This window comes from Equus quagga, chromosome 11, assembly GCF_021613505.1.
Source record: "Equus quagga isolate Etosha38 chromosome 11, UCLA_HA_Equagga_1.0, whole genome shotgun sequence".
NCBI classification, from domain to species: domain Eukaryota; kingdom Metazoa; phylum Chordata; class Mammalia; order Perissodactyla; family Equidae; genus Equus; species Equus quagga.
Window position 1 is genome coordinate 115,042,871 of NC_060277.1, and position 25,632 is coordinate 115,068,502.

General features: G+C 58.3%; 2 protein-coding genes across 3 annotated transcripts in view; both read left to right on the forward strand.

Moving 5' to 3' along the window:
- The window catches only part of HGS (hepatocyte growth factor-regulated tyrosine kinase substrate), a 16,390-nt gene extending 649 nt beyond the window's left edge, over window positions 1-15,741 (forward strand). The window contains exons 2-22 of one of the 2 annotated variants that reach the window (XM_046675414.1): window positions 1,521-1,605; window positions 1,940-2,015; window positions 2,432-2,524; window positions 4,254-4,377; window positions 5,775-5,827; window positions 6,267-6,335; window positions 7,081-7,205; window positions 8,352-8,430; window positions 8,500-8,598; window positions 8,770-8,865; window positions 9,547-9,585; window positions 9,662-9,805; window positions 9,904-9,963; window positions 10,660-10,873; window positions 11,328-11,500; window positions 11,572-11,712; window positions 11,794-11,971; window positions 13,910-14,043; window positions 14,143-14,262; window positions 14,480-14,569; window positions 15,060-15,741. In XM_046675414.1, coding sequence (XP_046531370.1) covers window positions 1,521-1,605; window positions 1,940-2,015; window positions 2,432-2,524; window positions 4,254-4,377; window positions 5,775-5,827; window positions 6,267-6,335; window positions 7,081-7,205; window positions 8,352-8,430; window positions 8,500-8,598; window positions 8,770-8,865; window positions 9,547-9,585; window positions 9,662-9,805; window positions 9,904-9,963; window positions 10,660-10,873; window positions 11,328-11,500; window positions 11,572-11,712; window positions 11,794-11,971; window positions 13,910-14,043; window positions 14,143-14,262; window positions 14,480-14,569; window positions 15,060-15,170 — 2,303 coding nt within the window. In that variant the 3' untranslated portion in view covers window positions 15,171-15,741. The remainder of the gene's footprint in view (window positions 1-1,520; window positions 1,606-1,939; window positions 2,016-2,431; window positions 2,525-4,253; window positions 4,378-5,774; window positions 5,828-6,266; window positions 6,336-7,080; window positions 7,206-8,351; window positions 8,431-8,499; window positions 8,599-8,769; window positions 8,866-9,546; window positions 9,586-9,661; window positions 9,806-9,903; window positions 9,964-10,659; window positions 10,874-11,327; window positions 11,501-11,571; window positions 11,713-11,793; window positions 11,972-13,909; window positions 14,044-14,142; window positions 14,263-14,479; window positions 14,570-15,059) is intronic. The other variant, XM_046675415.1, reaches the window with a different exon arrangement.
- A 967-nt stretch (window positions 15,742-16,708) lies between these two features.
- MRPL12 (mitochondrial ribosomal protein L12) lies at window positions 16,709-20,911 on the forward strand. Its single transcript, XM_046675419.1, has 5 exons — window positions 16,709-17,360; window positions 17,965-18,151; window positions 18,297-18,383; window positions 20,268-20,402; window positions 20,509-20,911. The coding sequence occupies exons 1-5, from the start codon at window positions 17,287-17,289 to the stop codon at window positions 20,623-20,625; spliced, it is 600 nt and encodes a 199-aa protein (XP_046531375.1). The 5' UTR covers window positions 16,709-17,286; the 3' UTR covers window positions 20,626-20,911.
- Window positions 20,912-25,632: the final 4,721 nt, after the last annotated feature.

Genomic DNA, 25,632 nt, shown 5'->3' on the forward strand with positions numbered 1-25,632 from the left:
CCCCCTGGCCCAGCCCGCGGCCGCCGGGAGGGCGCCGAGGGCGGCCGCCGCGCGACCTGGGCCCCCTGTGGGCGCGCCGGCGACGCGGGGGCTCGGCAGTCTGGGCACTGGGCGGACGTCCCCCGCAGTGGGCGCGGGTCCGCGGAGGTGCCCTCGCGTGGGGCTCTCGGCCCCTGGGGCTTGGAAGCTGGCGGGTCCCGGGAGACGGTCGGGCTCCTTCTGGAACCGCGAGCTCTGACCCAGCGACGGGGCCAGAAGTCCTGAGTCACGAAACCGGTGACTCAGTCAAATAATAAGATTTCAGCAGACTTCCCTCCCCCGAAAAAAGCCTAGATTGTATAGGATTTGGAAGTTATGACCCAAACATTGGGCCCCTAAGGGTGGAGCCCGTCGCGTCGTTCCTGGACCCTGCCGAGCTCTTTTGAGCGCTGCTTCCCTGGGGGGCCGGACCAGAACCCAGGGAGCGCCCGGTGGGTTAGGAAGGCGTATTCTCTGTTTGCTGGAGGTGTAAGGCTGATCCTTTCTGAGCCTCCTGGAGGTCACAAATTTTAGGAAGGAAAGTGAATATTTGTGGGCATGTTCCCCCTCCCCAAAAGAAGCTACTGGCACCCGTGTTTGGGACAGGCTCTCTGGGTACTCCGGTAGTCAGCCCGAGCCCGCCCTCCGATGAGGCGTGGAGCGCCTCCTTCTGCCTTCCTTGCTTTTGGAGCATGCAGGCTGAGGAACTCAGCCATACAGGGATGGTTCAGCCCTTCAAGGATCAATCCAGAAGTTATTACCAGATCAATACTGAAAGTGGACATGCCTTATTAGGTCATCTGTATGTCAGGAGATGGTGCCAGCGGGGCTGGAGCAGCAGCTCCTCGGAGCGTCTGCTATCTGGGACAGCTGTGGCACACAGTAGTGATATTGGGTGGAGAATCCTTCTTGGAGGTCAGTCCCATCTTTGCCCCAAAAAACACTTGAAGTAGAGGGCTGGAATCCGTGCTGCGTCTCTCTCTAGCCTTGCCCCAACTGAGATCTGATGAAATAGGTTAAACTTCTAGAAAAAAACAGAAACTCTGAGGGACGAGATGGCAGAATTCTCTTTGCTGAGAAGCAGCCCAGCATAGAGTTGAATTCCGGCTTTATCCCCAGCAAGCTGTGTGACTTTGGGCGGTAACCTCACCTCTCTGCTTCAGTTTCTTTATCTGCAAAGAGGATGGAAATAGCACCTAGCTCTTAAGCTTGTGTGAGAGTGGAGTGAGTGAGTTCACAAAAAGTGTTTGGAACAGCACCTGGTGGATAACAAGCCCATGACGGGCATTCTCTGTTACTATTTTTCAAGTTATTTACCCCTTGTTTGGGCAGGACAGCGCTCATCGTTATCGAGCATCAGGAGGATTTTCACATGGTTTTCCATTTCGTTCAAATGTTTAAAATGGGAAGGAGGCAGTTGCTCCTCCCGGTTGCTGAGCTGGGGGCTTCCTAAGGAATCACACAGCAGGACAAGCCCTGATCGTGGTGCGTTTCTGCCTTAGACAAAGCAACCAGCCAGCTTCTGCTGGAGACCGACTGGGAGTCCATCCTCCAGATTTGCGACCTGATCCGCCAGGGGGACACACAGTAAGTGGGGAGGGCCTGTGCTCACTAGAACCAAGGGCCTGGTCGTGCCATCTGTTGGGGTTGCTTGGTGCCCACTGACCCTCCAAGATCCTGCGATGATCTTCTGGATGGAGTTTTCTTCAGGCGGAGAGTTGCCTGGTGTGCTTTCTGGGATTTTTGAGACCTTGGGACAACTAAAGGATTTTCTCTGTATGGCTGGGAAGCACGTGGTTACCTGAACATTTGCTGGGGGTTCTCAAGGACCACATGGCGGTGGACTTTTCTCATCTTGGTTGCTGAGACTACTTCCTTTTTTCCTTCTCTTTCTGCTTTTCCCAACGCCCTTTTTTCTCAGAGCAAAGTATGCCGTGAGTTCCATCAAGAAGAAAGTCAACGACAAGAATCCCCATGTGGCCTTGTATGCCCTGGAGGTAATGAGACCCCTGCATTCCCGTCGTCCAAGGGTCCCCGCCCCCTGTTGGGATGGCAGAGATGAGTCAACCAGTGGCTTTGCCCACCTGCCTGGGCATACCACCAGCAGTGAGGGGCCCAGAGGGAGGGCAGATGCGAGCAGCCCTGATGAGGGCTGGGGCGGGGGAAATGCTGACAGACTTGGATCCCTGAGCTCGACTCTGGTCTGTCCTTGCGATAAAACGTGGAGTTAGAAGGAGCGTGTATAGCACTGGCTGCCGCCTGCCTCAGAGGATGCCACGTGGGCTCTCCTGCCTGCCTGGGTGGCCCTAGAGGCCTGTCAGCCCTGCCTTCTTGTTGGGGGGTGCGCCTGTCCAGGAGGGGGTGTCCCTGCCCTGACCGGCAGCCTGACCCTTCCCTTCCTTGGGGTCTGCAGGTCATGGAGTCTGTGGTGAAGAACTGTGGGCAGACCGTCCATGACGAGGTGGCTAACAAGCAGACCATGGAGGAGCTGAAGGAGCTACTGAAGGTGGGGGCCTCGTGGGGAGCAGTGAGGTCCAGGCTGGGGATACGGCTACCCCATGGCCTGCCTTGTGGGTGTTTGCTGGCACCTCTGGCAGGAGCAGTGCCAGGTTGGGCAGAGGACGGGAAGGCGTGCATTGGTCGTCCTCGCATGGTGCCACTCCCAAACCAGTGAGGTCAGGGCCTTACCGGAAGTGAGCCAGGTGCTGAGCCTAGGGGCACAGAGAAGACCCCGCTCTTCCTGTGGGGTCGGGATGGCTTACTGAGGGCAGGGCTTGGAGCCAAGTCTTGAAGGAGGGGGACCTCACCCTCACTGAGTGGTAGAGAAGTAGGTGGAAGGAAACAGGGTGTGCGAGCAGAGGCCTAGGGGTGTCCCGGAAGGCGCTGGGTGGGTCCCACGCATGGGGCCCCAGGAGGGATTCTGAGCAGGGAGGCCTGTGAGTCTGACGTGTTTATTATGAAGGGACAGTTGAGGGGAGACAGCAGAGCAGGGACACCTTGGAGAGTGCGTTTCATGCTATTCTTTGGCAAAGCAGGGAGAGTCCTCCAGAACCCCAAGAGAGAGTGTTCTGAGTGGGCAGCTGCCTGTGGCCTCAGGCTCGCACTGCCCACCTGCGGGGATTGTGATGTGGGCAGTGACACCGGGAGGTTGTGTGATGCAGAGTGGAGTGGTGCAGCCATTCTTTGAGGGGAAAGGGCATTCCCCAGAGATGAGGCTGCCCAGGGTGGCAGCTGAGGAGCACAGCCCTGGGCTCCATCTCTGCCACCACTGGTGAGCCAGGCCATGGTTTCGTGGGCCTGTCCAGGTGCCTGTGGGCCCACGTGGCCAAGAGCCCATCTGGGACCTGAGCTGACAGCAGGGCTTCTCTGAGGCCCTGGCTGGTGACATTGGCCGTTCCCTACTCTGGGCAGGCTGAAACAGCAGAAGGAGTTAGAACCTGGTCTCTCCTTGTATTGGCACCATTGTGTTCTGTTCATGGGGCATGTGGTTTATGCCAGTTAGTCCTCCCTTGGCGGGGGCAGGGTTATGAGAGGAAAGGGGGGGGCCGCTGACTGGACACAGATTATGAGAAAGAACCGAAGCCCAGCGTGCGAGCTGTAGTAGGTGTCTCTGTGAGCAGCCTTCTTATCTCACCGTTCTCCTGAGCATCGTGTGTGGACATTGTCCCCAGGAGGACTCTGGAAATGTGATTCGCTGTGCTTTGACCTGGTGGAAATGGTTGCTGCCCCCAACCCACCCCAGCTGGCTATGGGAAGGAGGGAGCCAGCCAGAGGCACATCTGCTCCCTCAGCCCAGCCTGGTTGGCTCTGCCTGTTAGAGGCCAGCGTTAACTGGGGCCAGAGCGGGTTACAGACTGAGGGGTTCCTGAGGCTGATCAGGGTCCCAAGGGGCAGGAGAGAGAGAAGCAGATGGTTACAGGATGGCAGAACTGGAGAACTTTAGCTTCAGGGGTACCCCAGCTTTTCTCAGGGTTAAAGAAAAGTCCAGGCCCTGAGTGGACAGACAGGTGCAGTAGGTTTGTCCTCAGGGACAGGGTTCCATGGAGGAGGGCTGGGCCTGGAGAGTGGGTCAGTACATGGCCCTGGCACCCCGCTTGGGGGACCCAGCCTGCCTCTGCCAGCTCCGTCTGCTTGGAGTTGTGGGGTCTTGCCAGCCACTTCCTCATGCTGAGATGTCTCTTTGGCACTGGCCTTTCCCAAGGCCCTCCTTATCTTTCTCCTTCCCTTCTTCGCAGAGGCAGGTAGAAGTAAATGTCCGAAATAAGATCCTGTATCTGATTCAGGCCTGGGCACACGCCTTCCGGAATGAGCCCAAGTACAAGGTGGTCCAGGATACTTACCAGATCATGAAAGTGGAAGGTGAGTCGGAGCAGGCTTGGGATGTGGCCTCCAGGAGCCAAGAGGCTGCCCCTGTCCACCCTGAGCAGGATGGGGGATGGCGCCTCACCACGTGACCATCATTGGGAACGTGGAGTGGGTGTCCCCACAGCGGGGACATGGGATCAGCCTGGTTCTGGACACCCGAGCCCCTGCCTTTCCGAATCTTATTCCCCATCGGGGTAGGGGTGGAGAAGGGGCAGTGCAGCAGACAACACAGAAGTGAAAAGTTAGCAGAAGAGCTAATTTCCACGAGAGATGGGTTCTAGGAGAGAAGTCAAGCTGAGGGACCTGGCCCCTGGGGGGGCTGGGTTAGGACAAGTGGTTGGGGAAGGCCTAGAGAGCAGGTGGCACGTGCATCAGACCTGAGCCTGAGAACGAACTGGTGAGAGAAGTCCTGGGCCACAGTGTCCCACAGAGGACCACGGTTCAGAGCCCCGGGGCTGGTGCAGACTGGCTGCTGAAGGTGTGGGAGGCACCAGCCTGGAGGAGAGCTGTGGGCCAGAGCTGGGGTGCTCTGAGCACAGCAGGAAGTCCTTGGAGGATTTTAAGCCAGGGTGTGGCAGCTAAGGAGCATTTTTTAAGGATCCCTTGCATTCCTCCTGGCTATTGGCAGTGGCTGTGGAGAGCTGGTGGGGTTTGGCAAGGTGGGCAGTGGATTCAGGCTGTAGTTGGAAGGTTTGCTGATGCTCATGCTGGGCAGTGAACGAGAGGGCTGGGGCTTCCGTGCCCTGTGCAGAACACTTGGCCAGGTCCTCTGGCCTTAGACATGAGGCATGGAATACAAGCAGAAGTGGTGTTTTGTGGCTGTGGGGTGGCAGGACCCTGTGGAGAATGTATGACCAGGGTCCTGTCCAACGTCCAGTCACTCAGTCCCTGAACATTGGACATGGGATGCTGGAAATGTGCTCACGTTAACTTTCCTGGGGCGAATGTCTAAAGTTTTATAGGATTCCCAAGGGGTCTGTGCCTCAAAAAAAGCTTGGGAACTCCATCTTTAAGAATACTGGGAAGTGTGGTTGCCTGGAATGTGGGTCCAGGAGCCAGACGGGAGGCCCAGGGAATATCTGTGAGGCCTTGATATGGTGGGAGAAAGGCTTGGCTCTGTGTTGGGGGCCCCCAGGATGGAGTGGCCGTGGGGAGCCACCTGGGTGTGGTGTGGGCTGACTGAGCTGTGCACTAAGACACTCTGGCCCGTTGTGGGTCACTGCACCTGCCTCCCGGGGGCTCTGGGCCTCCTCCTGTAGGTTTCTTTGGGGAGGCAGATGTCAGGAGTTAGGACATAGCTCCTGAAGGTCTCAGGGCGAGGACAGATGAGGCTGTCAGGGCCTCGCATGCCAGGGTGGCACCCGGTGGTAACCGGGGCCTCCTTTCTCCAGGACACGTCTTCCCAGAGTTCAAGGAGAGCGACGCCATGTTCGCTGCAGAGAGAGTGAGTTCTCGGGGTACTGCGGATCTGGGAATTAACTTGCTTTGAGGAAGCAGGAGGGAAGCCCTGGGATCTGGGCTTGTTGGGAGCGTTGGGGGGTGAGCTGCTGTTTCATCTCGAAAACAAGAATATCTGACTTTTTCAAGTAAACACGCAGCCGTGTCTCTGCAGGCTAGATTGGAACATGGTTCAAGGTGCCTTTGGACTGTGTCTAGAAAGTTCATATAGTTAAAGTAAATATTTGCATGTCCCCGAAGCTGCGGGAAGCCTTGCTGTCATGCCTGTATGAAGAAAAGTCTGTTTTGCAAGGGGCTCCTTCCTCATGTCTGCGGTGACGTGGCCCTGGGCCCTTGCCCACATCAGGGTCTTCTTCCATCTGTGAGAAGTGGGGATCTTGGCAGGGGGGGTGCACTGTGTGATCCTGACTCTGTGTGCCCACCAGGCCCCCGACTGGGTGGACGCCGAGGAGTGCCACCGCTGCAGGGTACAATTTGGAGTGGTGACCCGAAAGGTGAGTGTGCCTGCCCCTGGCGGGGGTCTGCCGCCTGAGCAGCCATGTGGGAGGGCCTGGCTCCTTGCACGGCCGGGGCAGACCCCAGGCCACCCACCGTCATCATGAAGCCACTGCACACGCATGATCCTTTCCCTCTTGGCTGTGACTTGGTGGTGCAGGGAGCCAGTCCAGTCTCCAGCTGTGTGGTGAGCATGGTCACCAAGGGGTCCCGTGTCTGATGGTCAGTGCCATCAGGTGAAGCTCGGGCAAGGCTGCGCTCCTTCCAAGAAATGGAACACCCCAAGCCCAGCTCGGGGGGCTCAGGTCTGTGTTGCCTCAGCTGACAACCCCTTAGCTGCGTCTCCTCAGCTGACTTGGTCTGTCCAATTTGGACCCTCAAGCCACCATCTCTTGCCCCTGAAGCCCAGGTGGGCAGCAGCCAAGGCTGGGAGCCTGGGAGGTCTGAGCAGACTCACAGGACCCACTACCCAACAAAAGCTCTCCTTTATCAGCACAATTCACGCACGCTTTTTGTGAATCTTTCTTTTTAATTTAACTTTGCCCCAAAATGGTGTCTGCAGCTGAGAGCCTGGAAGGGAGCCTGTTTTTCCAGGGCCTCTGTGGCCTCCCATGCCTGCTTTCTGCCCACCCTTTGCCCCCCCCCGGCCTGGGAGGCCCAGCCTGCTGTGTTCTGCAGTAGGCGGTGCTGGGCAGGGTGGGGGCCCATCACCAGGCCGCTGCCCTGACCCACCCTGTGTCCCAGCACCACTGCCGGGCGTGTGGCCAGATCTTCTGCGGCAAGTGCTCCTCCAAGTACTCCACCATCCCCAAGTTCGGCATCGAGAAGGAAGTACGCGTGTGCGAGCCCTGCTACGAGCAGCTGAACAAGTGAGTCCCTGCGGGCGCCTTGAGGACAGCTGCGTGCCCCATGGAGCCGGGCCTCTGTCCCCCTGTCTCGGAGGGTTGGCCCCAGGTCCCGGACTCCGGGCAGGTCAGGCGGGCGGGACTGAGATGCCTCAGCCTCGGGTCTGAGACTTGCGGGCCAGTTGCTTGGGTTTGTTTTTTGGTTTGTTTGTGTTTTAACATTTTAGTTTGGAAGTAAAACCTAGAGAAAAGATGCAGGAGTATAAGAAGACCCTGCAAGGTGGGCCCTTCACCTGGCTTTCCCGGTGTTGACACTAACATGTTGCCATGTTAGCTTAATCACGTGTCCCCTCGTCTGCTTGTGTGTGCACACATACGCATTTTATTCTGAACCATGCAAGAGCAAGCCACAGCCACCCTGTCCCTCAGCCCTGGAACCTCCTGGGTACATTTCCCAAGGAGAAGAATGTTCTCTCATGTAACCACAGCACAGTTGTCAAATTGGGGCATCTGACAGCTACTTTGTAGTCCTTGTTCTGGTTTTGCTGAGTCCCAGTAACATCCTGTGGCAGTTCCGTCCTATCAGGACCCATCCCACTCTACAGCGTGTGGCAGGTGGCTGTCACGCCTCCTCAGCTGCCTGAACCCAGACGTGTTTTCCTCCTCTTTCTCTTTCATGATGCAGACATTTCTAAGGGTCAAGGTCATTGTAGTGTGTCCGTCCATTTGGGTTTAAGGTTTCCTCATGGTTATAGTCAGGTTCTGCACTCCTGGCAGGATCCAGGAATGAGGCTGTGTCCCTCTCGGTGCCTACGCTGTCCGTCTGTCCCAGTGTTGGCGATAGGAGCTGATCCCTTGGTTAAGTGATATCTGCAGGCCATTTCACTGGAAAGTCCCTTTTCCGTGGAAAGCTGTGGTCTGGCCAGATGGGCGTTTGAACTTGGTTTTCGGGAGAGGGGCTGTGGCTTAAGCCAAGTGGCTTGGCCAGGGTCCTGTGGCCTGGAGGCAACAGAGCTGGTTTGAAAGTCCAGCTTTTCTCTGGATGTGGATGTGAAACCACCACTGTCATTTTGTGGGGCTGTTGGAGGGAAGTCCCAGGTGGTGTCCTCGAGAACCTCGGGGGGCCTGGGGTGTGGTGCTTGGTCACCCACAGCATCCTGTCACTTCCAGGAAAGCAGAGGGAAAGGCCTCCGCTACGACAGAGCTGCCCCCGGAGTACCTGACCAGCCCCCTGTCGCAGCAGTCCCAGGTACTGACCCCGGGTCCCTGGGGGCACCTATCCCCTGGGTCCTGCTCACTCAGCCCTATCTGCCCCCAGCTGCCCCCGAAGAGGGATGAGACGGCCCTTCAGGAGGAGGAGGAGCTGCAGCTGGCCCTGGCCCTGTCACAGTCAGAGGCCGAGGAGAAGGAGAGAATGGTGAGCCAGGGAGGCACTCTGGGGGGCAGGAGGGGGACCTAAGGCTTCACTGAGTCCAGAGGTGCTGGGGGAGCGCCCCTAGATGTTCAGGGAAAGCAGAGGAGTGTGGAGGCTTGGCCTGCCTATGCCACGTGCTCCCCACGCAACACTCTGTTCCTGGTTGTCCCGCAGAGACAGAAGTCAGCATACACCGCATACCCCAAGGCAGAGCCCACACCCGTGGCCTCATCAGCGCCCCCCGCCAGCAGCCTGTACTCTTCACCTGTGGTGAGCCCTAACCCTAACCTCTGGCTCTGCCACACTGGCTTAAACCACTTCCCATGGGAGTGGGCAGGAGGATGGGTGGGAGGGCTGTCCCAGAAGGGATGGCGCCGTGTCATGCAGGCGAGTGTCAAGGGAACCTAGCTTGGCAGCCCAGCTCCCATGGCTCTCGGCTCCCTGGTCAGGGATCCTCTTTCGGGGTGGAGGACACTGGGAAAGCTGGAGGCCCCACTGGTGAGACCCCAGTCTCTTCCACACTTCCCGCCCGAGCCTTGCCTTTTTCTAGCCTGCCCTCTGCCCGGCTGTTACGGGACTTCCTTTCTGAGAGTTGATCCAACCTTTCTCTGGCCTCACTCAGCCCCGTCTGTAAATAGTGGGTGGGTGGCGAGTGGGACGGAAGGTTTAGAAAGTCATTTGCAAGCTCTGCAGGGCTCTGTGGGTGAGACCAACTTGGGGAGGAACTAAGCTCAGCCCTGCCAGCTACTTGCTGGGACCATCTGTGCAGCTGACGGGAGGGCTGGCAGTCCTCCCTGGGACCAGCTCCAGCCAGCCCCTGGGTCCACTGTCACCACTGTGCCATCCAGGCCTCCTGAGCAATGGCTCGAGGGGAGGTGGGGCGAGTGGTTTGAGCCTGCAGGTTGCTGCTTCTCTGGCCTGCGGCCCCTCAGACCCCTTGTGTCTCCCCAGAACTCATCGGCGCCTCTGGCTGAGGACATGGACCCCGAGGTGAGGACACCCCACATGCAGCGCTTTCCCCTTCTGCTGCTTTCTGCCCTTGAGAGTGAGTCCCTTGCCTGTGTAGCTTGCCAGGTACCTCAACCGGAACTACTGGGAGAAGAAGCAGGAGGAAGCTCGGAAGAGCCCCACGCCCTCCGCGCCTGTGCCCCTGACGGAGCCTGCCGCCCAGCCTGGGGAGGGGCACACAGCCCCTGCCAGCATGGTGGAGGTGAGGGGGCTGCTCTCAGCGCTCCTAGTCCCTGGTCCCTTGGGAGGGGGGACACTGGCACAGTCTGGAGGCCCCATTCACGCTCTGGTCTCTTCCAGACTCCTCTCCCGGAGACAGACTCTCAATCCATGACTCCCTCCAGCGGCCCCTTTAGTGAGGTAAGTTGTGGCTCCCTCCACAGGCAGAGGGAAAGCATGGCCTCCACAAGTGCAGAACACCTCACAGGCACCTGCCCTGACAGGAGGGTCAAGCAGCCCACAGTGACTTCCAAGAGTTCCGGCCCAGAACTCTTGACTGAACCTCTCTGGGCTGGCTGGCTGTGGTCCAGGAGCTCAGCCACTTGCTGTCTACCCTGAACGGACTAGAATATTTCAGGGCAGCCCAGAACCACCCACATGAGTCTTTGGTCTATCCTGGGGCTTCTGGGCTTTATTGGCCCTTGGAGTAAGAGACCAGGGCCTTTGGGAGGGAGGCAGGCCCTGTGTCACCACTGGTGGGAGCGCCTGTGGGGAGGGGCAGAGGGGCTGCGAGCCAAGCTGTCCAAGCCCCAGACAGCTCCGTCCTGGGCAGCACTGTGCCCGTGGGCAAGAGCCGAGCCTCCCTCGGGGTCAGTTTCTTCATTTGGAAAAGGGGATGCTGAGGGTGTCCCCTCACAGTGTCATGGGGAGGATCAAGTCAGAGATGCACAGCTGGTTCAGAGCTCAGCGCCTGGCAAGGCCAAGTGCCGCCTGGGGCTTGTGCAGGTGGGACTATCGAGGCCTTGGACAGAAAGCCCTGCCCAGGCAGGCTGGTCTTGTTCAGGGAGCCTGGGGGGCACAGGGGACACTCAGCCAGACCCCACTGTGTGTCCCCAGCAGCAGTACCAGAACGGGGAGTCAGAGGAGAGCCATGCGCAATTTCTGAAGGCCCTGCAGAACGCCGTCACCACCTTTGTCAACCGCATGAAGAGCAACCACGTGCGAGGCCGCAGCATCACCAATGACTCGGCCGTGCTCTCCCTCTTCCAGTCCATCAATAGCATGCACCCCCAGCTGCTGGAGCTGCTCAACCAGCTGGATGAGCGCAGGCGTAGGTGCCTCCAGGGCCGCGGGGCCTTCTGTTGAGGTCTCACTGTACATGCTAGGTGCGGTGGGTGCCCTCTGGGCCAGGCACCGTCAAGCCTCCCCAGTGTTGTGTGAGCACCTTCTCTGCTGGCCAGTCACTGGGCACTGGAAAGGTTCCTGAGGGTGGGGCTGTGGCTTCTTAAGAGTATGTCTCTGGGCCCTGGGCTCCGCAGGAGATGGTCCCAGTGATGGGAAATGTCCCACCAAGCATGGGACAATCAGCTCAAAGAAGAACCCCACCCCCAACTCAAATGCCAGCTGTGCCCTGTTGACAAGCACTTGGCTGGGCCTTGCTGTTTCCTGAGACTTGCTAGGCAAAGGCAGGCCTGGGCATCACAGCCCAGGGCAGGAGCCCACCACCAGGCAGCCCATGCTTCCATCCAACACCAAGGGCTCCCCACTCTGTCCTCTCCCCACAGTGTACTACGAGGGCCTCCAGGACAAGCTGGCGCAGATCCGCGATGCCCGGGGGGCACTCAGTGCCCTGCGGGAGGAGCACCGGGAGAAGCTGCGCCGGGCAGCTGAGGAGGCCGAGCGCCAGCGCCAGATCCAGCTGGCCCAGAAGCTGGAGATCATGCGGCAGAAGAAGCAGGTGTGGTGACGACCCAGCTGTGGGCGCACCAGGCACGAGGCTGGCCCTGACTGCTGCTTTGTGGCCCGCAGGAGTACCTGGAGGTGCAGAGGCAGCTGGCCATCCAGCGCTTGCAGGAGCAGGAGAAGGAGCGGCAGATGCGGCTGGAGCAGCAGAAGCAAACCATCCAGATGCGGGCCCAGATGCCTGCCTTCTCCCTGCCCTATGCCCAGGCATGTGGCTACCACTCGTCTCACTCCCCTAGGACTCCGGCAACTGAGAACTGGCTCTGACAGCCGTCTCTTTGTCCCCAGCTCCAGGCCATGCCTGCAGCCGGGGGCGTGCTATATCAGCCCTCAGGCCCAACAAGCTTCCCCGGCACCTTCAGCCCAGCAGGCTCGGTGGAAGGCTCCCCCATGCACACGGTGTACATGAGCCAGCCGGCCCCGGCCGCCAGCGGCCCCTACCCCAGCATGCCTGGGGCCGGAGCAGGTAATGGGGGTGGGTGGAGGTGCTGACCAGCTAAGACAAGCCCCACACCTTTATCTTTTTCTTCTTTGATCTTTATTTTGGCGTAATTGCAGATTTACAGAAAAGTTAGGAGAATGGTACAAAGAATTTTTTCAGTTCCCCAGATGTTAATATTTGACCACGTTTGTTCTCTCTCTTCACGTGCACAGACACGCACACATGCACATGCTTTCTTCCCTGACCTGTTTTAGAGCGCAGCAGGCGTGACGCCCTCTCCTAGAGGCTTCAGCATACATTTCCTAAACCAGGACACTCCTCACAGCCTGGGCACAGGTACCAGACCGACCAGGAGCCACTGAGGCCAGGGCCTGACCTCATCCACAGCCGTGTTTGTGCTCCCACATTGTCCCAGTAACACCCTTTGTGCCAATAGGAAACCCCACGATATGGGTTGTATTCAGCCACCCTGCCTATCTCCTTTAGGCTAGAATGCTCCTCGGTCTGCCTTTGTGATTCATGACATTGACTTCTCAAAGAGCACTGACCCTCTGTCTTGCAGACCAGCCGTTTGGGTTTGTGTGGTCTTCCATTGGTGTGACATTCCAGGGCTATGTTTTGGCAGCTATCACGGGAGCACGTGGTGTTCTGTGGGAGGCACAGCAAGCCGCTTTGTCCCGTCACTGGTGGTGGTAGCTCTGGTCATGTGGTGTGGGGGGCCGCCGGGTTTCCTCACTGTAAAGCGACTCTTTTTCCCTTGGTAGTCAACAAGTGTTTTGTGGGGACATAAGACTTGCAAATATCCTTGTTCTCTTTAAATTTTCACCCACTAGATTTAGTGTTTTTTGCTAATTTTTACCTGAACCTGTCATGTTTGCCAGTAGTGACTGACTCCGTTGCTCCCGCATTCCTTAGTTGTCTTGCCACCGTAAGGATGCCCTCTTCTTTTCTCCTGTTTATTCATTTGTCATTCTTAGTGCAGACTCGTTCTAGTCAAAGGTGATAATCCTTTATTCTCACTGTTTATTTGGATGCTCCGATTGTCCCAGGTGGGACCTCGGGAGCCCTCTGGCTGGTTCCTCTGCCATCCTGACACGTCCTGCTGCTGTGTGGGTGCTTGCTTTCTGGAACAACTAGATCTTCTGTGGTCATCTTGTCCTTTCTCGGCGCTGGAAGCAGCTGTTTCTCCCAGGAGCCTGGTTCCTTTTAGTGGAGGATGGCGTTTGGATGCCGAGGTCTAGGTTTACGTGTGCTCAGTGCCTCCAGACCCTCTCAGCAGACAGGGCTGGGCAGCGTGTGGACACACGCCCAGCATACGTGCATATATGCGTGTGGATACACCCACCCCTTTATCTGTATGTGTAAGAAACACGAGTTTACTCCGATGCCTTCACCTCCAACAGCATCAGGGCTTCCTGCCCTTTCTGTGTTGTGACTCCCTCCTCTGACAGTGAGTCTGCCCCTTCTCTTCCTGTTCGCATCCTGTTCATTCCCAGGACACACAGAAAGCAGCTTTAGGAACACTGACCCAGGCCACCGGGAAAGGTGCCCTGACCAGGTTTACTGTTTGCTGGGGGTCCTGTGTCTTTAGCCTGAGGGCAGAGTCCAGACTCTGTTACTAGGGTTAGTCTCTCTACTCCTTTCGGTGTCATCATGTTACTTGTTTGGAATTCAGTTTGGTTCATTTTTTCTGATTCGTTCAATTTAAGGGTTTCTTTCTCATTCCAATTGATTTCATTTATTTTCCTTTTGTGAGGCTGTGAAACATGAACTTAGTTCCAAAAGTGACAACAAAAAGGAAAACTCAAGAGAAGTGACTCCCCTCGCCATCCTCCACCCTCTCCATCCTCCACCCTCTCCATCTTCCACCCTCGCCATCCTCCACCCTCTCCATCCTCCACCCTCTCCTTCCTGGCCCCGACCCTCCAGGGTCTCAACCTCATTCCTCTTTTTCCTCCACAGATCCCAGCATGGTGAGCGCCTACATATACCCAGCAGGGGCCTCTGGCACACAGGCCGCCCCCCAGGGCCCTGCTGGGCCCACCGCCAGCCCAGCCTACTCGTCCTACCAGCCCACTCCTACACAGGGCTATCAGGTAGGCGGGCGAGGCTGCTCCCCTCCCCCGGTGAGGCCTCTGCTCTGGGGCACCCGGCCCCAGCCCTTCTCCCATCTCACCCCTTCCTTCCGTCCATAGAACGTGGCTTCCCAGGCTCCGCAGAGCCTCCCAGCCATCTCCCAGCCTCCGCAGTCCGGCACCATGGGTTACATGGGGAGCCAGTCGGTGTCCATGGGCTACCAGCCTTACAGCATGCAGGTGAGAGACTAGGGGTGTCCAGACAGGGGAGGGGCGAGGTCCCTTGGCGAGAGGCTTGGGGAGACTGAGCAGGCTATACCCTTCTGCTCCCCACCCTATCCCCTCCACTGGGTTCTCCTGGCTTGTCAGCATCTGATTTTTCCAGGTCAGAAACCAGCCCATTTGTGTGGTTACCCAGCTCTTTTCTCAATGTCAGGGTTCGTTTTATTCTTCACAGAATCTCATGACCACCCTCCCCAGCCAAGATGCCCCTCTGCCACCCCCACAGCAGCCCTACATCCCAGGGCAGCAGCCCATGTACCAGCAGGTGAGCCTCTCCCAGGGCTGCCACTGTGGGTCATGACCCAGTGAGGGCTGTTCTGTAAGCCAGCTCACAGGGGAGACAGGCTTGCGCTCCAGGCCCTCCTCAGGGTGGGCTGTCCTGGGACGAATGGACAGTGCAGGCCAGGACTGCTTCTCGGCAGAGAAAAGTAGGATGGAAACACACACAGAGAACACCTGTAGGTATCAAAACCACTGTATTACTTACAAGCCCAAGGCCATGTCGGCTCAACCCTGTAGACATTGGTTCGGAACTCCTGGAGTCTGTGCTCTGCTAGGGACAGGAAGAGGACAGGGAGCCCAGAGTAGGCTGGAGGGAGGGAGTCAGGAGGCCTCCTTTGCCGCGGCCCAGACTGGGCTTGATGGGACTGAGTACTGGGGATGAGGCCAGGACAGGGTGTTCTAGAGAAGCCATTAGAGGGTGGGGAGGCTGGGGCCTGGGGAGGGAGGACCAATGGCCTGTGTCCCCACCCCAGATGGCACCCTCGGGCGGCCCTCCACAGCAGCAGCCCCCCGTGGCCCAGCAGCCACCTGCACAGGGGCCGCCGGCACAGGGCAGTGAAGCCCAGCTCATCTCATTCGACTGACCCTGGGCCGGGAGCTTGCTATGCAGAGTAACACCGCAGTTCTCCAAAACTGTCGCCTCCGTGTCTAACTAGCCGCACCCTCTCCTCTTTCCTCTTACACCGTGTAGTGTCCCTGCTCCATGTGAGCAGAGGGGGGCCCTTCACCCTGGCCCTCCTCCCTTTTTCTGTCCTTGCCTGCTGGCTCTTCATCCCCCAGGCCCCATCCTCGTCCTTGTCTCTCTAGTTGGTCTCTGACTTCTTTCCCCAAGGCGGGGGCCTCAGGGAGGAGGCTGGGAGGGAAGGACCTTCTCTGAGAGGAAGCCCCTAGCCCAGTGGGTCAGGTCCCTCTGCCCCGTGCAGCCCGTGCCCTCCCATCCCCACCTGTGAGACCACGGGGCTGGTGGTCTGTGACTAATGTTGGTGCTCCCCGGAGCCCTCCAGCATGGCCCCTGGGCTGTCAGCAGGGGTGCCCTTGGCCCTCACAGGAAGGGTGGGGGCTTGTCTCCAGCTTCTCTGCTTCTGAGCTGTCATCTCATCCAGTGCCCCAAGTAGACGGAATGGAACAGTGATAATAAAATGTCCTTCAACAGGTGTCCAAGTGTCTGCTCAGGGGAAGGTGGTGGGCAGCGGGTCTGGACAAGGGCATGTAGGTGCAGCACTATACCCAGCCTGTCTCCTGCCACAGGCCCAGCTCCACAGGCGGTCCCCACAGGTGGACCCTGGTCTGGTCCTGCTCTGGCCACAGATGCAGATCTATCTCCCTTCCTGAGACTGAGCACCTCAGAGCTGTGCCCTCAGGGGGAGCTGAGCAACAGTCCTCCCCCCCAGCCCTGCTCCACCCGCATCTCCCCTGACACTCCTGGGAGAGACTCACAGGGCCCATGGCTCCCATGTGACTGACACTCCAGTTAGAACTGTAGTCTGGAAGACAACGTTTAAGATGATAGACTCACAGCCCCTTGCGTCCAGAGTTCAGAACATTTCACGCACCTTACGTACCCAAACCTCTGAGGTGAGCCCAGCATTAGCTCTTCTGTGAAGGAAGACTAGTGTAACAGGCACAGAGAGGCTACCTGAGCTCAGGTCAAAGGCAGCGCCAGGATAACAGGAGGTGCTGGGCAGAGGGCAGCCCTTCTCAGTTTGACTTAAGTCGGGGCTCTCCTCCAACCTTGGTTCTTAGGAAATCATTTGTGGTGTCTGGGACAGCTGGGAGAAGAGACGCCACTTGCTGCATATAAAGAGCAACAGCTCAGGACCCTCACGGCAAATGCCAGCTGAGGAGCTGGGGACACCCCACGTGCTGGATGTTTGGGAGATGGACGGAGAGGCTGGCAGGAGTGCAGAGGATTGGGGCAGTTGGAGACAGAACCAGGGCTTACAAATACTCTCCTCCGAGGTGAACTGTTAGCCCTTCTACCCAGGACCCCGTCACTCGTCCCCTTCCCGACTCGATCACAATCCAAGCAAACGCTGTAGGCGGAGTCCCGAGACTCGCGCAGGCCCAGGACGCGGCCTCGCTCCCGGCACCGCATGGACGAAGAGGCACACGTGCTCCCGTAGAGGAGGAGCCCAAGGGGAAGGCTGCCCGAGGGCAGGGGAAGCTCCCCGCGCTAGATGACCGCGGGCGGCGGGGCCGGCGGGGCCCCTAGCGCGGACCTGTGGGAAGGGCGTTCGGGACCCCCGTGCCCGCCCTGCGGCAGAGCAAACGTCTCGGGCCGAGAGCTGCTGCAGCGGACGCCAGACTGCGGCGGGGTCCCGGCCAGTCCTCCCTGGCCGACCGCCCGGGGGCCAGGCCCGCCTCCCCGACCCGGATGGAGCCTGGCGCCTCGGTCTTCTCTGGCTTCCGTTCGCCCCACCGGGCGAGGACAGGAGCAGGTCACCGTCTGCTCCCTAGTCCCCGCCACGGGCCGCCGCCACCAACGAGGCTCTGCGCCTGCGCGGCCCGCCGCCTTGTGGGTAATCTGGAGAAGCGAGAGGAGGCTGGCGCAAGGCGCGGCTAGAGCGTCACCCCCCCAATTCGTATGCTCGGCGGCCCCGGAGGCTAGAGCGTCCTCCCCAGCTCGTATGCTCGACGACCCCGGCGGCTAGAGCGTCCCTCCCCTCAGGAGCCGCGTGTGACCTTCCCGCCTGCGGACCGATGCTGCCGGCGGCTGCTCGCCCCCTGTGGGGGCCATGTCTCCGGCTTCGGGGCGCCTCGCTCCGGCCCGCCAGGTATCATGGGCTGCCGAGGGCCGGGCGGGCGGCAGAGTGGGGGCCCTCAGCCGGGCACTGAAGGTGCAGGTTGGGGCGGTGTCCGTGGGCGGCGGGCGCCACCCCCGACTCGGCGGGTCCCGGTGTGGGTGGGAGGCCGAGGGCCCCCGCGTGCCGACACCCTAATCGCGCGTGCCGCAGAGAGTGTCCGGGAGGGCCCGATGACCTTGGACGAGTCCCTGCCTCAGGGCTTCAGTTCCCCCCTTCAGCCCGGTGACGTGGTAGGACTCCCGTCAGTAGATCCCGCCTTCTGCCGCCAAGGGCCCCAGGTTGTGAAAGGTTTTGTGCAACAAAATGCATTTAAGCAATTATGTTACCTCCATGGGCTGATACAGTTCATTCAAACGGGAAACAACCTTGTTGGTAGCTGTTTGCAAATAATTGTGTGGATTTCTAATGCTCTTTGAAAAACGTAAGGTAGCTGAGAATTCCCCTTGTTATCCACGTGGAGCCTTCAGTCTGAGAACCTTAGGTTGGGACCTGAACCCATGGCACCTACCTGTCCGATCTGTGTCACCCACCTGTGACAGTCCAGGCTGATGGCTCTGTATGAATGGGGGGCTAGGCAACAGGTGCTGCGTGTGTGTGCCATTCGGCTGATGAGATGTAGCAGCCATCGCCGGGGGGAGGCCCTTGCTGGTGCACCCCTGGATAACGCCCCCAAGGAGTACCCCCCCAAGATCCAGCAGCTGGTGCAGGACATTGCCAGCCTCACACTCCTGGAGATCTCAGACCTCAACGAACTCCTGAAGGTATTACAGGCCCGGGTTTGGGCAGTGAGGTCTGGGGCTTGTTTTTGGTATATTTGGGAAGTTTGGTAAATTGTCAAAAGTGTGGTCCCTGGGTGTGTTGGGTGTGATGGTCAGCTGCTGAAACTGCTCTCCTCTGTCCGTGTAGAAAACGTTGAAGATCCAGGATGTCGGACTCATGCCAGTGGGTGGCATGATGCCTGGGGCTGCCCCTGCTGCAGCAGCGGCCCCTGAGGTGAGCCTGGGCTGGGTCCTGTGCAAAACGTCTTTCTTTGGTGCTAGGTTCCCATCTTGCTTCACATTGCGTGGCCAGATTTCTCTTGTCCCTTCTCTCGGTCCTACATCCATCAACACCCCCTGGAAACGTGTGTGCTTCTGGTGTGGGCTCCCCTGTTGTCCCCTGGGAGCTCCTCCCACCAACGGTGTGCAGGTCCCTGCCCACATGGAGACCACATTTCTAGTGGAGGGAAACAGGATGAGCCAAGTGAACGGAAAAAGAAAGAAATTATGTTGAACATAATTAATAATTATGTGGAACATTGTAAGTGCTATGGGAAAAAGGTAAAGAAGCAGCAGAAGGGCAGGGGAGGGCTACAGTTTCAAGGAAGGCCACATCAAGGAGGTGACACTCTGAGGGAAGGCTTGAGCTGAGGAAGAGAGCTGGGCATTCCTGGCAGAGGGACGGCAGGCACAAGGGCCATGAGGCGTGTCCCAGGCTGGAGCAGAGAGTGGGGGAGGTGATGAGCAGCTCCATTCTCCGGCTTACTGGGGCAGGTTTGTGTCTCTGAGGAAACCGGCAGACTGGAAGCCACATGCTAATGGGGGGGAGAGGGGGTTGGAATTTTTGTTAGGAAAAGTCTCAGACTCATCTACAAGTAGACATAATAAAGAACACGATTACCTGTATACCTGTTACTCAGGCTCAGTAATTACTAAGGTTTTACCACATTTGCTGCCCCTGTTCCTTGAAGCTTAATTTCTGATCCGAACTTTCCTTTTTGTGCGTTCCAACACACATCACTAAAAACAGATATTTTGTTACGGGGCCATGAGCCATTTGCACAACAGATATAATGAGCAGCCATTTCTTATGCCGTTCTATTCCACTTTTGCCAGTAGTCTCAGACTTCTTTGTAACAGTTGGTTTACCCAAATCCAAACAAGGTTTGTGTGCTGCATTTGGTCATTGGGTCTCTTAAGCCTCTTAAAATCTGGATCGTTGCCCTAAGCCCACTTCCTCTCACTGTCACCTACTGAGGAAACCCAGTCAGTAGAGCATTCCACCTTCCAGATGTGTGTCATGGTTCCACCGACGTCATCCACCCCCCGCACCCCATGAACTGGAAGGTGGCTTCACAGGCTGAACAGATTCGGGCTGAACATTTGGGGCAAGGAGAAATAGAATTACCATGCCATGTAATTTGTTGTCTAAATTGAAACGCTTTAGAAAATGAAGAGGGTGCTATTAATAATTAGGCAGCAGATCCAAACCAAGAGTGCCTCAGGCTGTGAGCCCTGTGGGCCTGCTCTGGGAGGAGCTCTGGCACTCCCAGGCATCCCATTGTTGGTCACTTGGTGACGATGGAGCTGAAGCTGGTTGTGAATTTGTCGTCCATAGTTCACCTGGGGTTTGGCTGAGGACTGGAATGGCCCTGCTTTACTGTAATGTGATTTTATCTGCAGGTTACTTTTGTTGTTACTCTTTCCTGTCGTTATCAGTCACAATTTTTAAGGGGTGAGGGAGCTCGAGTTTTGGGGGGCAAGGGCCAGGAGGCAGTTTGCGAGCAGCCTCTGCAGAGATGGGAGTGTTTCTGGGTGACGGAGCCCGCCCTGACTCCTGGAGCACGTGAGCGAGGGAGGGCACTGGGAGCCTAAGGAGTGGACCAGCTGGGCAACCTGAGCCTGCCTGGCCCGGCGTGGCCTTCTGCTGGAATCACAGGCTTGGGGCTACAGAATGGGGCGCTCCAGTCGGGCAACCTGAGCCTGCCTGGCCCGGTGAGGCCTTCTGCTGGAATCGCAGGCTTGGGGCTACAGAATGGGGTGCTCCAGGAGCGAATGTGCCAGCTTCACCCCATCGTTTCCCACTTGGCTGCCCACTTTCTCTCCCCCCCCCCGCCAGGCAGCAGAGGAAGACATCCCCAAACAGAAAGAACAGACACATTTCACCGTCCGCCTGACGGAAGCAAAGCCCGTGGACAAAGTGAAGCTGATCAAGGAAATCAAGAACTACGTCCAGGGCATAAATCTCGTCCAGGTGCGGCTCCGTGCACCGCACGGTCTTCCCGGCTGGTGCCAGCACCTCTGGGGCGGGTTTGGTTTGTGGCAGCCCAGGCCCAGGGTCTGACTTTGCTCTCTGACAGGCAAAGAAGCTAGTGGAATCCCTGCCCCAGGAAATCAAAGCCAACGTCGCCAAGGCTGAGGCCGAGAAGATCAAGGCGGCCCTGGAGGCAGTGGGTGGCACCGTGGTTCTGGAGTAGACCAGCTCAGAGGACTTGTGGACACAGCTCCCTGGGACCTGGGCGAGGCCCCGCCCGCTCCACCCCAGCACCCAGGGACAGCTGATGGGACCGGCCCAGAGCTGAACTGCGGACCGGCACCACATGGCCAACTCCGGTTTGGGACAGACGGATGGACTTACTCAGATGGAGAGGGAGGGGCCACAGCTGCCTATGCGAGCACCAGGGAGACAACTCTAGAACATACCGGAGTTAACGCGCGCTCCCCTGGTGGCTGCTGAGAGAAATACATTGTTCAGGCGCCGTGTGTGGAGTGATGTGTCGGTTGTGCCAGTGTAGGATGTGTGAGTCTGCAGGCGATCATCACCTCATCATCTGGGTGCTCCGTCTGCAGTGCATGTCCTCTGAGACCCCACAGCAGGCGGTGTCCTACAGGCAGCGTGGTGGAGCTTCTGGGCAGCTCCCATCCTGCCTGGGGGCAGCCGTTGCTGCATGGCTGATACCAGATCTTCACCTCGGAGCTGGGTGTGGGGCATTTGTGAAATGTCCTGGTCTTAAACATCGGTGGTCTAACAGTAATACGTTATGTGCCGGCCTCGGAAACAGGAAGTCTTGGAGTGAGTGCTGCAGTCTCCAGCCTGGGCGGGCAAATGGGAGGTGAGGGGTGTACAAAACCACACAGCAGGCCTGCGGGAGGCTGCTTGGCCAGTGGTGGGCGGGGGCGCGCTTTGCCACGCTGCAGCATTTGGGAATGTCAGCTACTGTTCCCATGGACCCTTTAGAAGGGAGCTGGGCCCCATGGAGCTGGGAGGGAGGTGGCCTGGTGCCAGGGTGTGGCATTTACAGATGGTGCTGGCCACCCGGGGCTTCAGGCCCCACCCAGTGCATGCTGAGTGAAGGTGGCCTTGGGGTCTTGCTCTGAGGACCCTCGGCTTCCTTCTCTAGGGCAGGCTCCATCTCAGCAGAGCCTGGGAGGGGGGCAGTGGATTTCTTCTCCTGGCCTTTGGCAGGAGGGCAGGAGGCTGCAGGGCATTTTGAGCACCCACTGTTGGAACGCAAGATTCCTGTGACCCAGGAGGGCCCACATCCTCCAGCATTGATCTCCAGATCCTGTCCCTGCACCCCCTCCCTTGGCCCCGTTGGAAGAAGGACTTGCAACCTCAGCTCTGTGGGACCAGAAGGGGCACTGTGTGTCTGGGAGTGCTGCTCTCTGGGTGGGACCCAGGACAGGCCCAGGGAACTGGCAGGCTCCCAGGTGGGCTCACTCAGCACCCCTCACATGACCTAAGGGCCCTCCGAGAGGACATGCTCCCTGACCTGGAGGGCCCCACGGTCCATCATGTGGCCTGTGCCATCAGCAGATCTCTGGGTGTGCCCTCCCTCAGCAGAGGTGATTGCTGGGCCACTTGGGCTGAGTGTGGCCTGCTGACCTGGCTGCCTTTTCCCAGGGGAGATGGGAGTGGTCCAAGCTCAGAAACAGCCCCCAGGCCAGGCCTTTGGGGTCACAGGCCCCTCCACCAGTGACCTGGAAAGTCAGCTTGTGCTCTGAGCTCCTTTGTCTTTCTGAGGGTGCCAGGGTCATGATTAGGACTCCCCACCCTGGGATGATGGGGCCCTCTGCACCATCCTGGACTTGCTGGGAGAGGCTGCTCAAAGGTGGGGTGGTCTGCACCTCGGGGGCCATCAGACCTGATGCGGGGTCCGTGAGCCGAGGAGTCGAAAGAAAGATTTCTTGGACTCTCAAGGTCTGGCAGTAGTGCTCTTTCATTTAGAGAATTGTGTGAAATAGCATGGGGACAGGACCCATGGGCAGGAGGAGCTGCTGCTGCCAACATGGGTGGAGAGTAGGCCTAAATTTAAGGCATAGGTATGTGAGTTATCTCTTTACAAGACAAAGGAAAGAATATGTAAAAAGAGTTGTTAAAATGGTATCAGTGCCGGTAGGGTCTGGTTATTGGGTGGTCCTATAACTTTTAGATAAGAATCAAACCAGATTGAGTAAATGGCAGAAGCCACAGCTTAAATATTATCTTCAGCTAAAGACAAAGGAGGATGTTGGCGGTGGGGGGGGGGGGGGGGTCAGTTACTTGAGGTTGCCAGACAGTAAACAACTTAAGTTCTTGCCTTCCCCATTAAGAATTTCCAGAGATAAGGCCATCCCCCCTTCCTCCTGGTGCAGAGGGAGACAACCCCCACAGATGGAGACTTCCTTCAATGCAAATGTCTTATCAAAGGGCAAGCAAATTCCATTCCTCAGAGCCCCCTTCTCATCTGCAGTTTTAAAAGTAACCAGCCTAAAATCCTCATCAAGACCAACCTCATCCACCTCGCTTACACCAGGCTAGGACAGCAATCGGACAGTGTCCACCGGGTACCCTCCACCTGACCTCACAGTCAGATACCTAAAGGCACTGTGAAGACCCTGGGCCTTTCCTTCCCAGGTAGCTTCCTGGCCCAGGCCTCCTACTGGGGGTCCTGGCCCCCACAGCTCCCCTTGATCTGCTCTGGCCTGCAGGTGGCCCATAAAGAAGTGTCTCAGATGCAGGAATAGGTGGGGTGTGTCCCTGGGGGTTGCCTGGGTCTCTGCAGTCCCCTTGGCCTTGGCCCTTAGGTTCAGCACTGGGAGGTGGGTCCACTGTGCGTCCTGAGTCACAAGATCTTACCAAACCCCATCAGATCCTGGTAGAAATTAGTATTGTGTGTCTCTGTCCAGGATGATGAAATGGTCACAGAGGACACAGCAGAGGGAGATTGGGAGCTGACTCAGGCCTCCTGCCCCCACAGACCCCACATTCCAGGGACCCTGGTGCCTGCCAGGCCACCCACACAGCTCCATCCTCCCTGCCCAGGTACCATGAGGAAATGTGCAGATGCCACAGAACAGACACCAGGTTCTGCCCACCCCAGAGGCCTGGCCAGGCAGCCCTGTTCCCCAGGGCCTCCCCGTAACCCACTCTGGTGATCCATTTGAGAATTTGGCTGGGGAATCCTTCAGTTCCCCGGCCCATAGTTTGCAAAATCCACGTTTTTTAAAAAGGGTGTTCCAGTCTTGGTGCATTTTGTTTTCCAGGATTCCTCCCACATTTCTGACTGTTTCACAGCATTTCCAGTTCTCACGGGAGCTCATGCATTTCACTGCACTGCTGCTCTCTACAGTTTTATTAAAATCTCTCTTCAGTTCCTGCTTTAAGCCTCTGGGCCCTGCCCTTTCCCGTTTAGGGATGGTCCTCATTCTGTGCAGAGCGAGCACTGGGGTTTCCCTGGAGCAGCAGGTTTAGGACCCTGTCTTGCTGATGACCTGGGTGAGGAGGCAGCCCCAACGCTGGGCTTGGCCCTCTGCTTCCTGGGCTGTGACACAGACTTGGGACCCCCGGGGGTTGCTGCCACCTCTGCTTCACTGAGTTGTTTGTAGTCAGGAGCCAATGATGGTGCCCGTGGCCGGTCACAGGCTAGGACATCTTGTTTACTCTGAATGAGACCCAGTCTTGGAGAGGGAGAGGGCTCTGATGATGCTACTTCCCATGGGACCCTGGACAAAGAGGCCACTCCTGCATAGTAACAGTTGGGTCTGTTAGCTCTGGTTTTTTCAACAAAATGCTACTCTGTCTGTTGTGTATTTGGCTGTGAAAGCCATCTCGTTCAGTGACACTGACATTTTCACATTTCCTTGGAACATTAGTGCATCTCCCATCCTCTCTAATTTCCTCCAGAGAATGCCTGTGGCCCCTACCCCACCGTCGTGTTTCCATCTGGTTTGCTTCTGGCATCTTTCTCAATCATACCCTCCCCCCTTTCCGATAAGGCATGCTGCCCTTGTGGCGGACACTCCACTCTGTCTGGACACCATCTCTGTGGCCAGCTGTTCACTTCCCAAGCCAATGACCTCATGGGTCAGAGGACTCCTGGGGTTCTAGAAGACAGTCTCCTTGGTCTCCAAGCGGCTGCTTTAGGCCAGTCGATGGTGGGGCTTGCTGGTGCACTTAGCCTCCGACAGAGCTAGAGAATCACTGGGTGCCCAGATGCCAGGACTTGTTATTCAGGGTGCTTGGTGGGTTCAGGGGACCAGGAGTTATTTCCCCAGTGCCCCTCACCCTTCTCCCTTCTGGTTGGGGGCTGAAGTGGCCAAGCTGGGATTGCAGGACATGCGTTCTTCCCTGGGGAAGGGGTCTCTGCCTCTGCCTCTGCCTCTGAGATCAGAAGGGCCCTGCCCTCAGAAGCCCTGGGAACTCGGATTTCACTTTGCCCCGCAGGTGTGCTTCTGGGCAGGCGGCACTCCTGCACTTCCTGTTGTTTGCTGGGAGGTGGGATGAGCGTTACAACCTACGCACAGGTGGGCGTCTCCTGCTGGGGTGAGGCAGCTGCTGGCAGCCTGCCCATCGCGCTTCCTGAGACCCTGAGCCTCCACGGCCCAGAACCCCGCCTCCTGGGCCTCCTCCAAGGTGGCCGCCTGGGGCTGGACTTCCCGGGAGCTCCGGGCGGGGTGGGGGCTCTGCGGGGAGGGGAGGCCAGTCTCTCCGAATTGCTTTTAGCCCTACTTTCCTGTCATGCTCACGCTGGCCCAAGGAGGTTTCCTGCTACTTCTTGGCAGCCGCACGTGTCTCTAGGCAGACCCCGAGGCCTGCGCTGCGTGGCAGGGACCTGGGGCTCAAGTTCAGGGCCATGGCTGGGGCCAGGAGTTTGCAGGAGCCTGGCCTCCGGGAGGGGTGGGGGCTGGCAGAGCGCCCGGGCCATTACTCGGCCGTGACCTTCGGAGACGTGCCCTGGCCTTGGGGACGGGCCAGCGCAGGATTGGGAGGGGCGCCATGTTCCCAGGGGAGTGGGGGAGGCCCAGCCAGCAGGCTCCCTGCGGTTGGCGCGGCGGGCACCCGTAGAGCCCCGGAGGCAGCTCGGTGGGGCCCTTCCGGATCGCGTGCCCGGCGGCGGCCACTTTAAGGCGCGGGGCCCGCCCCTGGGCTCGGGGCGGGATCTCGCGTGCCCCGCCCCCTGGTCTCCGCGCGCGCGCATTGGCTGCTCGGGGCGCGGGCGCGG

Coding starts and splice junctions, on each gene's coding strand:
- MRPL12 (XM_046675419.1), top strand. CDS start 17,287: ATGCTGCCGGCGGCTGCTCGCCCCCTGTGGGGGCCATGTCTCCGGCTT. Junction 18,152..18,296: donor ACCTCAACGAACTCCTGAAG/GTATTACAGGCC, acceptor CTGTCCGTGTAG/AAAACGTTGAAGATCCAGGA. Junction 18,384..20,267: donor CTGCAGCAGCGGCCCCTGAG/GTGAGCCTGGGC, acceptor CCCCCCCGCCAG/GCAGCAGAGGAAGACATCCC.